Genomic DNA, 16,720 nt, shown 5'->3' on the forward strand with positions numbered 1-16,720 from the left:
CCGAAGTCCAACCAAAACAGAAAAGCCATGCTGGGAGAATCTGCCATGGCTCTGCTGGAAGGAACCCCTTAGGGGAGGTTAGTTTTTTTTTTTTTTTAAATCCACACGAGGAAGCTGAAGGCAAAGGCTGGCAGTTTTCTCTTGACTCCAGCGCAGCTCTTCCTATACATGCTCTGTCTCCTCACTCCTGGCCCTAGATGCCTCCTATCTGTGTCCGCTGATGCTAAATATAGCTGTCTGTGGCTGGCTGCATATGCAATCACACACCCCATCCTATTGCCATATCTCGGTTACAGATACGGTTACCCGTCCTCCCAGGGTCATTCAATGCACACACTACGTACTTCCAGTCAACAAGAAGACTGAATCAAACAGAAAGAGAGACAAACAGAGACAGATTGGAGGCTGGCACGGGGCACACAGGCAGCACATTAAGGAGGGGGAAAAACACAAAACAAACTGCCTGTAGGGGGTGAGGACTTGGGGGGAGGGGGCGCGGCGGCTGGTGGAGAGCCCTCCCTGCCTCTCACCCCCTGCAGCCTGCAGCGAATTCAGCTGCTAAGACCAGGAAAGTTCAGGGAAGCAAGCGGTTCTTTGAGTGCGCGCGCGGTGTGATGTTTCCAGCAGTGCCTGGAGGCTGCAGCCCCTGGTCAGCAGGTTTGCTGCTGATGTCTAAGAACTGGGGAGACCAGTATGTAAAGTTGGGAGAACCCAGGAGTGGCTGGGTGCGCTCGCTGGAGTTGAGCCACCTGGGCTCTGCAGGATCCCTCTGCCCCTGGTCAAAGGCCAGCACACGCTCCAAGTGGACCTGCGCTGTGCCTCTCTAACCGCGGGCTGTGGCTTTTTTCTAGGTGGCCCATCTCTGTTGAGCCTCTGTGTGCGCGGGGAGCCAGTCTGCACCTCGCCAGTTCCCATTGACCATGACCATGACCCTCCACACCAAAGCGTCGGGAATGGCTTTGCTGCACCAGATTCAAGGGAACGAGCTAGAGACCCTCAACCGCCCGCAGCTCAAGATGCCCATGGAGAGGGCCTTGGGCGAGGTGTACGTGGACAGCAGCAAGCCCGCGGTGTTCAACTACCCCGAGGGCGCCGCCTACGAGTTCAACGCCGCCGCTGCCGCCGCCGCTTCAGCACCGGTCTATGGCCAGTCGGGCATCGCCTATGGTCCCGGGTCCGAGGCGGCTGCCTTCGGTGCCAATAGCCTGGGGGCTTTCTCCCAGCTCAATAGCGTGTCGCCCAGCCCGCTGATGCTGCTGCACCCGCCACCGCAGCTGTCGCCCTTCCTGCACCCGCACGGCCAGCAGGTGCCCTACTACCTGGAGAACGAGCCTGGCGCCTACGCTGTGCGCGACAACCGGCCCTCCCGCCTTCTACAGGTACCCGCCGCGCCCCGTCGGGGGTTGGCCCCTGTGCCAGAACTGTCCCGGGGAGGGACCGCGTGAAGGGGCGGGGGTGTGGAAACAATTGAGGGCCGCAGGTCGCCCACTCCCAACCCTAGCGGAAGTCAAGAAGGAGTCTTTGTGGAGTCCACCTTCTCTGTACTGGCTTAAAAAACACAAAACAACAACAGCAACAATAACATCTACCCCGCAGATTCCAAAGGCTCCGTGTTTCCCTCCTAACTACACAAGCATTGGAAAACAGTCCAAAGAAGTATTTATTGGGGAGAACCCGCAGAAATTAGCAACCCCCAAGTGATCCAGGTGGTTTGTGCCACTAGCAGGAACCCCTTTATTATTAAAGCTGGAAGTGTTTGGGGCTAGCAGAGCTCAGGGAGATTTATTAGTCATTATTATTATTATTATTATTTTTTAAAGTGTCAATGGTCTTTATTCACCTAGAAGTTTGGACTGGACAGAGACAAAAGTATCCTGAAGAAGTTGAGGTTTTAGGTGGAGTCCCTAGTGTCTCTTTCCCTCATTCCTTGGTTCTGGATTGAGTTCAGGTTGCTCTGAAGAGCTGGTATGGGAGTTGAATGGGTCTGAACAAGTTTTGCTTTCTGGCTGAGTTCGAGTTCGAGCAGATCGCTGGCATACGACTTCTGACAGCTGGCAATTTATAGGTGTCCGTGTGTTTAAAACATACCACATCCAAACAGCAGTGCCAAGCAGTTCCCTTGCAGCGAAGTTTTCATGCTGGTCCAGCAGGCAAAGAACGCTCTGGATTGGCATAGGGGGTTAGCTACGTCCTGCCCCGCAGGCAGGCAACTGTGCAAGAAGCCAGGGCGTTCAGGACATAGGAGAATCCAGGACACAGAGTCTCGTCGTGACCGAAGTGACAATTGTTTTGTGTCCCTCAGTTTTAGTTTCTCCTAAGAGAGACTTTTTTTAAAAAATTTAATTAATTTAATTAATTTAGTTATTTATTTTACGTCTCTTGCTCTCATTTCTGCTTATTTTCGTTTTGGGCCTGCAGAAGCTCAGGTGGGTGGGTCTGGTAAACACCTGTCAGAGTTGCCCAGGGGACAGTAAATGCAGAGGCCAGGTATAGAGTCTTCACGTGCCCTCAAGGCTGCTGAATCATGCAAACGCACTACACATTGACTCTGGCTGTTGGTTCCTGCCGCTGTTCAGAACCTTCTGCATTGCATGCCCGCGGTGGAGCTTTTTCCCCCTTATGTGCGCGTGTGCTCAGTGTTCTATTTCTAGATGTATTTATAGCAGAAGAAACAGGACTAAGTTTGTGGATTGGCCCGAGAAGATATGAAGGGTGAAATCCTGCTGTATCCCGGCTCATCTTTAGCCCACTCAGGAAACTAAAGCAGCCGACAATTGAGTGGGTCCAGGCCCAGTTTCCACATTCAGTATAAACAGTGAACAAAACTTTTAAAAAAAATTGTTGGGTTCAATTAATCTCATTCGCTTAATTCAGGGTGATATGGAAGAGGAAAATATTTATATTCTCTTGACTTTTTTCCCCTCAAGCTGGAGGAACAAAATCTAGCGATTAAGTCTAATTCATTTTTTAAATTTCTTGCTGTTAAGGACACTATTGGTAGAATGAGGATTCTGTAACCTTATGATGGAGTTCCGAAAGTATTTTCTTTTCCATTTAATTTTCAGTTCTTTTATTGCAAATTAATGCCACTCAATTTCAATGGGGACTAATGAGGCTGCTCCTTGGAGGGTTATTTACTGCCTTGCTAATAATTACAAAGTGAGCATGGGGAAATAAAGAGAGATCACATTTTATTCAACACTGTTCACCATCTCCGTGGGCAAAGAATCTCACTGTAATATAACACCATCTTAAACTTTCACTCCAATGATATTCAGATACTTTTTTTTTTAAAATACAAAATTACAAGGAGTTCTTAAAAGAAAACTTAAAAAAAAATATCACACACAGGTGGAATTCTGGCTGGAAATTTAGTTTTAGAGTGATTTTCAAAATTTAGCTTATTTCCTATAACACTTTTGCTATTTCATTTGAATTCTGCCTCTTATTAATTCAGTAGAAAGGGAATTGTCTGTGCAAATGTTTCAAATGAATGTTTTATGATAATCCCCCTTTATTTTAAATAACTCTGGATTAAACAGAAAGAAAAGAAAACAATTGAACAGGCTGCCTAACATACTTCACTTTTCCTGAGTACTTCTCAATAGTTTGGGAGCTGAAAGCTGTGATTTTAAAAACTGCTTCTTAAGATCCAGTAGATGGTGAAGTCACTTGACCAAGCTTAAGTTTTAAAAATGGAACAAACCCTGAAAGAATAGTGTCTTAGAGTGCACGATAATGCAGTCAGGGCAGGCTTTAACTTTCTGAGTGTATGGGTACTAGATTGATGAAAAATGTACTTCTTACTGTGGGTCGGGGTCAAAGAAGTTTGGAAGATACAGACTTAAAATGTTTTTAAGGGAAAACAAACCTCTGATACAAGTGGCTGTAGTTTTATTTGTACAAATCAAAAGCCAATTTGTCCATCTTCATTTTAATTTTTCCATATAGGTTGCCTTGGTGTCAGTGGGCCAGTAGGACTAAAATGTACTATATCTGATGGTAGAAGGGGGTGCTTTGTGAGTTCTTCCCCCCTTGCTTGTCCCAGTGGGTCACAGGGATGTTCAGGGAGGTTGGGTGAAGTTTGAATTATTCAGCATCTGTATGTTGGGGCCACTTTTTCCACTGGCTATTAATATGCAGCCATATTTAGCTAGGAGGAGAGGTAGCAGGTAACACTGCTTGGGGCATGTATTAAAGTGAGAAACACTGTCACCTGCCAAGGTAACTTGTTACAGAGACATGAAACCTTTGTAACAGACAAGCTATGCCTTTGTAGGTTGTGTCGCAGAGGAAATTACATGGGAGTCATTTTAGCCGGAATTCTTCTTTAGGCTTTAGCCAACTTTGAGGATTTCAAAGAGAGTGAAAGATGAAACACTTTCCTCAGCAGGTTTTAAATTCATTCGTTCTAGGTGTTTAATGCTGCCTGAGCATTTTAACTTTGGTTTAATCAGTTGGTATTTCTAAGGGCAGAGCATTGCCTGCTTCTCCAATGGAACGAAACTTGGCAAATACATGTGCAAATCTTCCACATCCGCCCTGATAATTTGGGTCCTGATGTCTGTGTAGTTTGGAGAGCTAGTTTGTCTGTGGTGACCAATGAAGGCTACCCCTCAGCTTTGAGGAGCTCTAGGAACAGCGTAAAGGAGCTGGTGTTCAGGGTCCCGGCAATTCCTTCTGTGCACTTAAACATCTGGCCACCCTTTTGGCTCATGCATGCTTGAACCCCTTAAATTGTTGCTGGCTATTGATGTGCCAAATTGGTCTAAGACTAGTGCAAAGATTCATGCATCGCTCGGGAAGGAGTGTATGCTTGTATGCAAATGGAATTGCATCTCTGAGCCCTTTCTTTCTTTCTTCTTTTCTTTCTTTCTTTCTTTCTTTCTTTCTTTCTTTCTTTTTGAGCCAGGCTCACGTAGAAAGAGCTCTGAGGGGTGACTGCCACTTACTCCCAACTTCTGTCTTGGGCTCTGTTGACTTGGATCCCAGCCATACTTGTTTGTTATTTACTTTTTATGAATATATGTGTATACTTATGAATATATAGAATATATATATATATATGCTGTGAAGTTCATAATTTGAGACAATTTAGGTTGAGTGTTTTTGGTTTCTTACACTTAAAAGCATAGAAGGAGAGGCAGCGGACAGCAGAAAGAACAGCAAACAATGTCAGCCACCAAGGATGGCAAAAACATAGGGCTACTACACACGAGCCGGGGCATGTGAAGGCAATGTGTGAGCCACACAAGGATCACACATTTTAAATTACTTTACCCACACTTGAATATCTGCAGGTACGTTTGTGTGCACTACATCAAGAGGAAGGGACATGCCTGAGTGGCCAGGCGTTTCCTCACGAATAGAGAGTGGCGGCAACATGAAATTTGTTTTCCCCTGCAAGCCAAGTGTACAACATTTATTACTACATGACGTTTGTTTGCACTCTCTTATGTGTGTTATAGGTACATTCTTAGAACTTCCAAAGTCTAAGTGATCATGTGAAAAGTTTTACACGAGGAACTTCACAGATTTGAATCACGTTTTTACCAGCTCCATACAGTACACAAGATGAACCCTCTTCTATGTTCCCGGTGGTGTCTGCATCATTCTTAGTGTAGTTTTAGAAGGGCCATGTTGAAATGTATTCCCCCTGCCCCGCCCCTGCCCCAGGAGACTGTGGATAGGGAAAAGGAAACAGGTTAACTTTTCATTTTAGTGTTGCGTTTCCGTTCACTTATTCAGGAAGGGGAAATACAGAATGGCCATGCTTGTTTAGAACCAAAATGCATACTCCCAGAGAGATTCTAGATAAATCCAAGAAGCACAGCTGTTTGCAGGCACACCGAACAGAGTGAAAGCATATGGAATTTCACCAAGAGGAGGCAGTGGCGGCTCTTCAGAGTTAGGAGTTTTATTTTATGGGTTCAGGTCTTGCTGTGACTTGATGGATGGATAATTTTGTTTTTTTGAAGAGTTCCCTCTTCATCCTGCCATCTTACTCCCGAGTGTTCAAGTAGCCTGGAGGTTACAAGATGCTTGGTCTCAGGATAGGAAAGAAGAATAGTTGCTCTGTTCGGTGCCTGGAGAATATTATTAGGAACTGCCTTAATTAGTAGTGTTCAAAATGATGTATTCTTATCTATATTTCATTAAAATGTGGTGAGTAGGAAGATACTTGTTCAGTTCCCAACCAACAGAATTTATGTAGTTGAGTGAAGTAATTTCAAGTAAGTTGGTTTAATCAGTAAGGTTGCGGGTACCATTTATAAATGATAGGGTGGTGGTGACCTGGGATGGTGGTGTGGAAGATGGTGGTGATGATGATGATGGTGGTCATGATGATGGTGGTGATGGATGATGATGATGGTGATAGAGATGACGACAGTAACCGAGTGCTGGGCTCTGTCTGGGTACATACTGCTTTCCGCGTATTGTGCACAGGAATGTTTATCCTATACAGACACCAAAGCCTTCCAACGCACTTGATTATTTGCCTATTATTTAAGAATCAGAAAATTCCTGCGATATGATGTATTGTACAAGTCAGTATTGTAATTCTCCTAAGTACCTATGACTGCTATGTGGAAACGGCAAACTTGATCAAATCACAAACAAAGGTGGACTTCCCCATCTTTGAAGGTTTTAAAGGGACAAACGTTACAAGTCTGGTCCCCAAACTTTTTCCTACTGGACTCGGCCATCTTTAACAAGGTAGTATAGACTTTTCCCCTGTAATTTTCTACTTTTGGGAGCTCCTAGGCATTACTCTTAGAAAAACTATGAGAGTTCAGTTAGTGTTAATAAAGTTTGTCAACTATTTCTCAAATAAAGTTTGTTCAGAAATATGTATATTAACATGAGTCCTTAAAGTTCTGCAATTTATTGTCGATCTGGAGAGTAGTAAGGAGCCTCTGCAGGTTTCTCCTCCGGGTTGAAAGTTGTGTAGCTGTCTGCTTTAGCTTCCGTTCTAGTCCCGCATTCTTCAGGTTTTGCTCACGGCCCACTTCCCAAAGGCCAATATGTTGTTTAGGGGTCTCGGCAGTGAGCTTGGGGTGTCTGGTGCTATTCAGGAGGCAGCTTTGTTATTACTGCTCCTTGACTCTCTTACAGGGTTTTAATTTATTTTAAGACCACAAAAGCAAAAGACAATTAATATTGCTTAGTTTCTCACAGCTGATAACCTCAATTAGTAGGTTAGAAACAGCCGTCTGTGCACTGCCCGCTTCTTTTTTTCCGGAATTGTTTTTATTTTCAATTCACTCTCATATTTTCTTTGTATTATCTTCACATAAATGAAAACTTTATACTCCTTTTAAAACAGTTTTTGGCTCTTTCTCCCACCAAACTTTCTTTTCTATTTTTTTTTCTTTTCTGTTTTAGTTCCATCTGTTTATGCTCATATTTCCCCTTCTACCTTTTCTGGCTTATTTCTTTATAGACCTCATTCATCTATTATTTTAACGACATCTGGGACAGGCCTTGAGACTCCTCTCTACCATAGGAAAGCCGATAGTGTGAGGCTTTGCCTTTGTAACTCAGAAGGCCATTAACTGGATTGAGAGGTCCAAAAAAGGATCCCCTGCCTCAGCTTTATGGATAGAAACTTGAAAGAAAATAAGGAAGCAATTTCCACTTCATAGAACGACTTGCATACTTCATCTATTCCTCCATTTGGCTCCCATGTTCCAATCTGAGAAGAGCGTAGAGGCCATATTTTACAGTAAAATACACTGTTGCATTCCCCGTGGCACCGCTTATAACGGCTGAGAAATCTTATTCACTGACGTTTCAAACATAGTTTCTTTTTTCTTTTGGGGAGAGGCACTATATATGGCACAGAGATAACCAAAAGTGCAGTTTGGGTCATTGTTCTGTGGAGTTCTAGAACCATGTGAATTTGTGCAAGACGTTTTTGCTAATTTGCTACACCAGCACCAAAAACACTCATTTGGAAAACAGTTTGAGTGTACTTATGACTCATTTTACTTATATCACGAAAGTATTTAAATAGTGCTTTGTGGAGAGCCTGAAAAACTTCCTTAATGCTTCGTTGTCAGAAATATAATTGATTCTAATGATCTTTTATGGAGATGAGTTTTGTTTCGGGGGTAGACTTTAGAGCATTTCTGCCAGGATATTTCAAACAGTGTGGTGTGGGAGGGTGCATTTCCTATGGTGAACACGAGACACACATTAGTTACATTCAGAAAGTGTTTTCTTTAGTTATAGGAAAAGGAACTGTGGGGTCTGGGGGGAGCCTCTTCGGTTTCTATTAGGCGGGATCTTTGAGCCCTGACTGCTCCAAACAGATTCCACATTTAACACAAGTCCATTTCCCTCAACTCCCACAACTTTGAAGCTGTGGAGATGAGTGTGTTGAGGCTCTGCTGGTGGGGAGGATGGGGGGTAGTGGCTGGGAAGCCCAAGCTGTGGCAGTTTGCTGGAAAAGGCCCACACAGCAAGGGCTCCTCCGACATCTTTGGAAGAACATGGAAAGTCTGTTGATCTCTCTCTCCCTGGGCAATGAATACCCAAAGAAGGATCCAGAGAGCATTCCACATACAGTCAGCCCATTGCACATAGTCAGCCATCACAGATTCAGTACTTAAAAACTCACTCACCCACTGAATTGATATGAAAACTCCAAGTCAATAGAATGTCTTCTTGGTGTTTTGCTGATATGTGTGGATTGCCAAAACCTTTTAGACATCTAGTATCTTTTTTTCTAAGGCCAAACGTGGTATGCTTCCTTCTTGCTTCATAATATAAATGTGTCCTTTTGGGGGTCTATTAGTGGCTGAGTGTTGGCATTTTTCTCCCTCTTGTTTGTGAATTTTACTGTGTGTGATGCCCGCCTGGGCACAGTGCTGAAGTGTAGCTAGTGTTTCTCAGTGCAAAAGGCTGCCAGGGATGAACTGTGTTTAGTTATAACTTGCAATGTGGTTGAATAAGTGTGTATAATGTTAGTGGAGCAACAGTTTATATTAAACGAAGCACTTTCAACAGAAACACACATAAAGTAAGGTTTTGCACTGATGGGCTGGTAAACTGTGACCAGAGTCCCTCCGAGACCCACCCTGTTTTCCTCGCAGAGCGAGGCTTTAGTACCCATTAGCCCTGCATTCACAGTGGCTTCACAGAACGCAACTACCAGGAATAATTAAGGGCATAATGAAAACACGTGTTTGGGAGCCAGGCAGCCCATGGCTCTATTCTGCCCTGACTCTTGTCTAGCTGGCATCTTTGGCAAGTTGCTTAATTGTGTGCCAAGGTATATTTACCTGAAATATGACGCCGACCAGAGTAGGAACTACATAGTTTAGATGTTGTGAGGATTAAATGCTGGAGACACGGACTTGTAACATGCCAGTGGGTTTGCGCCAGCCTTTTGTTTGTTTATTTCTCTCCCCCCCACCCCCACTCCGCATCCCTTTTCCCTCTCTTTCTCTCCCCCAGACCCCGTTTTTCTTTTTCTCAACAAGCTCTTACTATCTAACCAAGACTGTAGACTGTCCTTGAATTCACGGACCCCTTGCATTCTGGAATCACCAACCCAAGCATTATTTATTCTTTCTTTAAAAGGAAGTTGAGACCCATCCAACGGTTAAAAGAGGGGGCTCTTTTTTTTTTTTTTGAGTCCACAGTGTTTGCCCTTCTGATTAATTTGCCTACACGGAACCAACTTTAATACCCTATTGTGATGAGAAGTTAAAGTTTTCCAACCAGAAGGAAGCAGGAACTAGTATTCTTGAAATGCTTAGGGTATGCCAGCTACTGTGCAGGCAAAAAACAAAACAAGCTGCCACCTCCAAATAAGTGAGAATCATTCAGCTGATAAAGGGTGCGGCTGGGGTGGGGGGGGGCAAGGCGTTAAGTCTGATGGGGTGAAGCAATCTTAGGGAAGGGGGAGGCTGAGGTGAGCTCCTTGTGGGAGAAGCCATCACGTGCAAGAGAGGGAGGACAGTCTTCTGTGACTTGGGGCAAAGGAACATGTCTAAGTATCGGCAGGGGTGGCTTTATACTGCTGGTCCTGGAGCATGGAAGACTATTGCAGAGAGCCGTCTAGGTTAGTGAGCAATTACTCAGACCTGGTCCATATCTAAAAGACTCTGATCATTGCTCCGAGGTCAAAGTTGGAGAGGCAGTTAAAGAAATCAGCAAACAGCTATTTAGGGTTTTTCTGCTCAGTAGTCCATGGCTTTGCAGTGTCCTTGAATGTCTCTGTTACTGCCCCATGTGGTGGAATGGTCTCTGGTGGGCTCCAAGATTTTGTTCCATTTGAGACTCCAAATCGGACTTTTGACTGACTTCCTAGCCGTCCTCCCATCAGGTATGGATGCCTGAGGTAAAGAGAGCGCTGAGGACAAAAATGACGGATTGCTCCTCTGTCAAAATGAATCGGAGGCGAACAATTGCAGTTGATATAGACACAAAGAAAAGGATAGGAACAGGTGGACTTTTGGCACAGGATGTGAAATTAGGAAATAACAGAAATGCATGAACACAAACCCACACATATGCTAATTACCTTGCATGATCTGAATTTTGCTTGGGGCTTAGATTAAGGTGATGGAAGCTCCTTAGCCCCACAGCTCCATTAGAGTTCTCTTTCATTTAGGCCTTTGGGAGAGCGACTACAGCATCAGGCTGTTAGTGGCAGATATAACCTCTAGAACAGTGCTTCTCAACCTGTGGGCTGAGATCCTTTTGGGGCTTGACCAGCCCTTTCACAGGGGTCACATATCAGACATCCTGCATATCAGATATTTACCGTACGGTTCATAGCAGTAGCAAATTACAGTTATGAAGTAGCAACAACATAAATTTTGTGGCTGGGGGGAATGATCATCACAGCATGATGGGTCACAGCATTAGGAAGGTTGAGAACCACTGCTCTAGAACCTGCAGCTAAATTCACATTGATGTAAGTGATTGGCTGCATAAGAAATCTGGTTGGCCATGTGGAAAATTCCTGATTTCAAATCCTTGAACAAGTTCTTCTTCTCTTCTTGTTTCTTCTTCTTTTCTTCTCTTGTTCTTTGTTTGCTTCTTGTTCTCTGTTCTTCTTGTTCTTGTTCTTCTTGTTCTTGTTCTTCTTCTTGTTCTTCTTCTTCTTCTTCTTCTTCTTCTTCTTCTTTCTTCTTCTTTTCTTCTTCTTCTTCGTCTCTTCTTCTTCTTCTCTTCTTCTTCTTCTTCTTCTTCTTCTTCTTTCTTCTTCTTCTACTACCCATCTCAGTGAACTTCTGTACAGTTGGGTTGACCATTCTGAAGCCATGAGCTGGGAGTAGGGGTTCATACTGTTAATTACATTTATTTATGTACTTGTCCACAACAAGAGGAAAAAAATCTGCCTCAGTTAACCTAGAAAAACAATTAGCTTTAAATCCTCTTTCACAAGGTCTTCTAATCTACATCCTAACCCTCCATTGGCACCTGGTACTAGTCCTTCTTCGTTTCCTTCCTAAATGGACTACACCCATATTTATAAGTCTTTCACGCGGGAGGACTCGCTTTCGGCCTTCTGTCATGAAATATCTGAAAGATTAGTAATGCACTCAGAATGTATGATATTCTTGGTGCTTCTCCCTTTCTAATTTTTGGCTTTGTCTTAAATGACTAATTTATCAAAGGAGGAGAGGATACCATGGGCCTGTATCTTCACATATCTGCCTTGTGCTCTCTTTGCTAAGGCTTCTTTCTGCGCTGCTCGATCCTCAACCCTGTTTCCTTCTCAGCCATTAGGTCTGGAATAAGCAGCTAGAAGCAAGACTGAATTTCTTAGACACATCTACATGCATTTCCTTGGGTGTCTCCTCTGATGCCCACATTTCTTTTCCACTATGTAATATTCCTTAAAATATATCTTAGTTAATTTTCAGGAAAAAATAAATAAATGAATAAATAACTTAAAAGGAGAACTTACTATAATATATTTTGATTATACTTACCTCACATATTTCCTCCTAACTCCTCTCAAACACCCTCTTTGAATTCATGAGCACAATAGTCTTTTCATATCCTGACTCTTAAAGTCTTTCTGGTGCCTTTTGTATGATGGTTCCCCCCCCCCCCAAGCCTAGGAGAGGGACCTATTTGGGGCTGAGCATTCCATAGACGTGTATGTTCTGTACTTTGGCCAGTGGTGTGTTTCTGTGATTATCTACTGCACAAAGAAATGTCTCTCATGAGGTCTAAGAGCTGCTACTCTGTGGGTAGAGAGATATGGATTTCGAGGACAGTTTGCTACTATGTCCAGTTGGCAGAATAATAGTAGTAAGTTCACCCTTAGGGCCAGTGAGATCCCAGACCATGGGTTCTTGGCAAGATTTACAGTGCCAGGCATGTGTTTTCCTCTTGCGGAGTGGGCCTTAAATACAACCAGAAAACAATTGGTTGTCCTTGTAACATTTGTGCCACTGTTACACCTATGGCATATTCTGCTCTTTGGTTGCTATTGGACCTCAGAGGGCTCATAGGTGGACAATGACCACAGCTCTTGGTTGTCAGGATGTAGACATGAAACAATAAGGGATTGGTACTTGCTCTCTAGCCCGGTACCCTCTGGTTATTATTGTTCCTGGTGCTTAGGAATTGTGATTGATAAAGCCAAAGTAGTCCCCCACCCAATTTATTGAATTCCACCTTCTTCTAAGATTTCTGTGTTTGCTGATAACCAGGAAGTGGCCAGCAAGCTTATCCAGGGACCCTGGAACTTGTGGAAAATTCAACTTCTTGAGATCTTATAATGACCCTTATGTGATGGACATGAGGATGGTGCCAGTCAGATTATGGTATGCCTTTAAAAAACAGATATGACGGTTCTCATATGTCTCTTTTGTCACTTTCTGCTTTCTTTGCTTAAAGCTGGTCCTCCTTTACTGCTGTTGGAAATTTGGATCTTTCTGGCTCCAGAATTTATTGAATAATCTTTTAGCTTGCTGTCAGAATACCTAACTCCATGTTTGGTTTGCCCATTTGATCTGATCCTTCCCTGGCCTCAGAGTGATCACAGACTATGCATTCTAAGTAGAATGACATTCAAACTCCTGTCATTTCATTCCACTCAGTCTCCTGTTGTCCCTCCAAGACACTCTTGTCCAGAGCCATGTCCACTGTGCCTCTTCTTTGTTTAGGAAATGCCACTGGGAAGTCAAGGTGGAGTTCAAATGCCCTCTGTCCAGTGTAGTATAGAAACTGTTGTATACACCTTTGACCCTTTTGTTGTGCTATATGTGCACTTTTTTGGCTGTAAAGAGATTGGTGCCTTCTATCTGTTCAATACTTGTATTATAGATTGCAGAGATTTCAGAGGTTTTGTTAACCAACTCATCAATTTATTCACTCAGCAAACTCCACTGGATTTTGATCATGTTCTGGATCTTCCAGCAGGTACAACGATCTGACACATTGTTCTCAAGGAGTTATAGTCAGTGAGACAAATAAGATTCTATAAAGAAATGACAAGACCAACAGAGCCAACTAACCAGGGCCCAGAGGGGCTTGAGGAGACTGAAGCACTAACCAAGGACCGTGCATAGACTGGACTTATATAGCAGCCAGGCAGCCCAGGCTTCATGTGGGTCCCCTAGTAAGCGGAGCAGGGGCTGTCTCTGACACGGACTCTGCTTTTTTTAATCAACCCCCATGGTGGGGCTGCCCCTCCAGGCCACCAAGGAAGAGGATGTGCTCAGTCCTGATGGGACTTGATGAGCTGGGGTGGGTGCTTAGGTGGGGATTCCATTTTTCTGAGGAATAAAGGAGGGGGAGAGAGGAAGAAGAGCAGAGGGTAGGAGAGGAAGGAGGGGGCTGCAATCAGGATATAAAGCGAATAATAATAAAAAAGAAAAAAGAAATGACAATGGACTAAGAATTGAGCTCAGAAAGAAACCACTAGAGGTGCTGTGGAGGACATTTAATAAAATGGCCAGCCCTAGCTCACTGAGGCAAAGGGTTTGACAGAGCTAGAGATGCTCACCTGGGACTTTTGAAGCATGAGATACAGCCAGGTGCAGGAGCTGGACAAGGCTGTGAGCAGACGCCAAGCTTGGCTTGCTAAGGCAGTGTATCCTTGCAACTGTGGAGATGCAAATACTCAGAAAGCCACTTTTTTGCACTAAAAAAATTAAGGTAAATTATTAAGAATCAAAGAGATAAAAATACCAACAGCTTGTGCACTTGGGGAGTTTTGAGCACAATGTCCTGGGCACCTTGTTGATATATTTGCAAGGATGATCTTGTTTAATTTTAATGCCAGCCCTAATAGCCAGCACTACTATTGTTTTTATTTATGAATGAAGAAACTAAACTTTAGAGAGGCGAAGTAGAAGGTCAGAGGGCCAGAACTAGAGGACCAGGGACTCAAAACCTAAAGAATGAAGCAGAATGCCTTGTGGGAAAAGCGTGGATGTCTTCTGCCACTGATCAGATCACTGGCCTGTTGGTCTGTTGGATTATTGCAAATCTTTATTTTTTCAGCATGGCAATGCTTTAATCTTTGACTATGTCCTGGGGCTGCTGTTCTCGGTTTTATGGGGAATGACTATTTTTTATGATTCTTACTAAAAGAGTGTTTAAACAATTTCCCATTAAGTAGGGGAATGTTTTCTCTTCTACTATCAGAAGGAGCTATTAAATGTTATCCTAACGTTTTCTGATAGTGGACTTATTAATATCTTTGCATGTGAACCCAGTCTGAGCATTTAAAATTGGGTCAGAATCACAGTGTTCAATTGGTCCAACCCTCTGTCCATGTTTATAAGATCATAAAACCACAGTGTTTTTAATCTAACGGAGAGGCTAGGCCTGCTCTGCTTTAACCTTTTGCCTTTGTAGAGCAGAGACTACAGATTCACAGCATTTTAATCTAATGAGACATCTTAGACAGCATTTCTCTCTACTCTTTCATTCTCTGGGTAAAGGAAACAAAATCCAGAGAGGCAAAGTGACTTTTTCCAGGTCCCCCAGCTGGGAGAACCAGTCAGGGCTGTTTCAACACCTGACTCTGTTCACTCCATCACACTTTTAATACACTGAAGCGCCATCAGTCCCCAATCACACAGAGCCATCATGTCTAGCTAACTGTTGTAGTTCAGGCATTGTAGTGGAAGTGCCATGAGAACAAAGCAGAATGGGGGAATGCTTGCTTCCGGTTGCTAAGAAATTAACATGATGGCTAAGGTGAGTGCACTTGCTGCACCTGCCCAGACTGCCCTTCTGTTTAGCTGGTATATGGTCCATGTGAAAATGCTAACCTCTTTTTGAAGGTCAGTTTTAGCTCCATTGTGGAGACTCATCTCCCGTAGTTAAGTTTAGATTGTTTTCTCGCCGTCTTAAATTCGATATCTTCTTTGCTTTAGATTGAAGATGCCCTTTCCTGTTTTCCCTTTCTTTTCTCTGTTTCCAAAGCTTAAAGGTTAGGGATTACCTTGCCAGACATCTCTAGAGCCTCATGCTTACTATCTTCAGATTTCAAAAGCAGGTGGTTGCAATTTTAATTCTTCTCTTGCCGATGTGAAAAATGAAACCACCATCAGTTCATTTTAGCAGTGGCCAAGCTAAAGGAAGTCAAGTTATCTCTGTTTTAAAATTGTGTGCCTTCTCAAAGACTAATTTCTAAGCCTCGCATGGATGTTGTACTATTTACTATTCAGTTTTCCCCTCGGTGGTTGAATATTGTCCCAGAAAATGAAATGTAAGTTTAATAAGAACAACAAATGGGTGGCGACACATGTTAGGGATATAATTAGTCTTCCTGATGAATGTTTAGCACATTTCCTGTGGCTGGAGCCTTATAACTGCAAAACAAAATGACAGCTTGTTCTGTAGAAAGTTATAGTCACCAAGATTCGCTGTAGAATTTTAAGGAAGTGAACCACCTTTTTTTCCACCTTAACATTTTTAATGAGTTAAGGAGTTATTAGAACTGTCAATTAGAATATTTAAAAAGCCTCAGCAGTCATTTTGCATTTCACAACACTATAAAGAGAGCAAGTAGGAATTAAATACACTCTGATTGGCACCTGGTGTCCTCTGGGTATAAAAGTGAGATGACTTGAAGGGAGAAGACACTCTACGGACTTCTTAAGGTTGGATTTCATGTTTCCCTTGTTCTTTTGTGAACAATTCTAGATCAACAAGTCTTTTCTCCTGTTTTGAAAAACTACTGTCACTATCTTTTTGGTACTGTGATGCCCACTAGAGAAGCAAACCTTGCGATATTTGGAGAGGTGAGTGCCCATCACAACTGCAGTCTCAAGGCTCTTGGACACAAATGACACTGTGTGTAATAAGTCCAGTCACTGACACTTTGTAAGTCAATAACCCTTCTTCATGGTAGTTGATTATTTTAATCTTGAAGTCAAAGTCTCTCTCTCTCTCTCTCTCTCTCTCTCTCTCTCTCTCTCTCTCTCATATCTATCCTTCCCCTCTCCTCTCTTTCCCCCTTCCTTTTGAAAAGGTTTCACTCAATAGCTCAGCCCTCTGAACTTGTTATATAGTTAACCATGACCTTGAACTCCCTTCTTTGTGTTGGGATACAGTTGGGGGCAGTGGTCCCCACGCTTATTTTATGCAGTGATGAGGGTCAAACCTCATGTATGCTAACCAGCTCTCTTCCAGTTGAGCTATATCTCCAGCTGCTAGCCTTAAGTTTTCTGATGGGGTCTACCAAAGGATGACATAGACAGATGGAGAGCAAGTGAGAAGTCACTGAAAC

General features: G+C 43.4%; 1 protein-coding gene across 1 annotated transcript in view; it reads left to right on the plus strand.

Moving 5' to 3' along the window:
* The first annotated feature begins 876 nt into the window (after positions 1-876).
* Positions 877-16,720, plus strand: part of LOC127205166 (estrogen receptor-like) — a 63,721-nt gene continuing 47,877 nt past the window's right edge. The window contains 2 exon segments of the mRNA XM_051164352.1: positions 877-1,355; positions 1,357-1,379. Of these exon segments, the coding sequence (XP_051020309.1) occupies positions 921-1,355; positions 1,357-1,379 (458 nt within the window). The 5' untranslated portion in view covers positions 877-920.

The sequence above is a fragment of the Acomys russatus genome, chromosome 21 (assembly GCF_903995435.1).
Source record: "Acomys russatus chromosome 21, mAcoRus1.1, whole genome shotgun sequence".
NCBI lineage: Eukaryota > Metazoa > Chordata > Mammalia > Rodentia > Muridae > Acomys > Acomys russatus.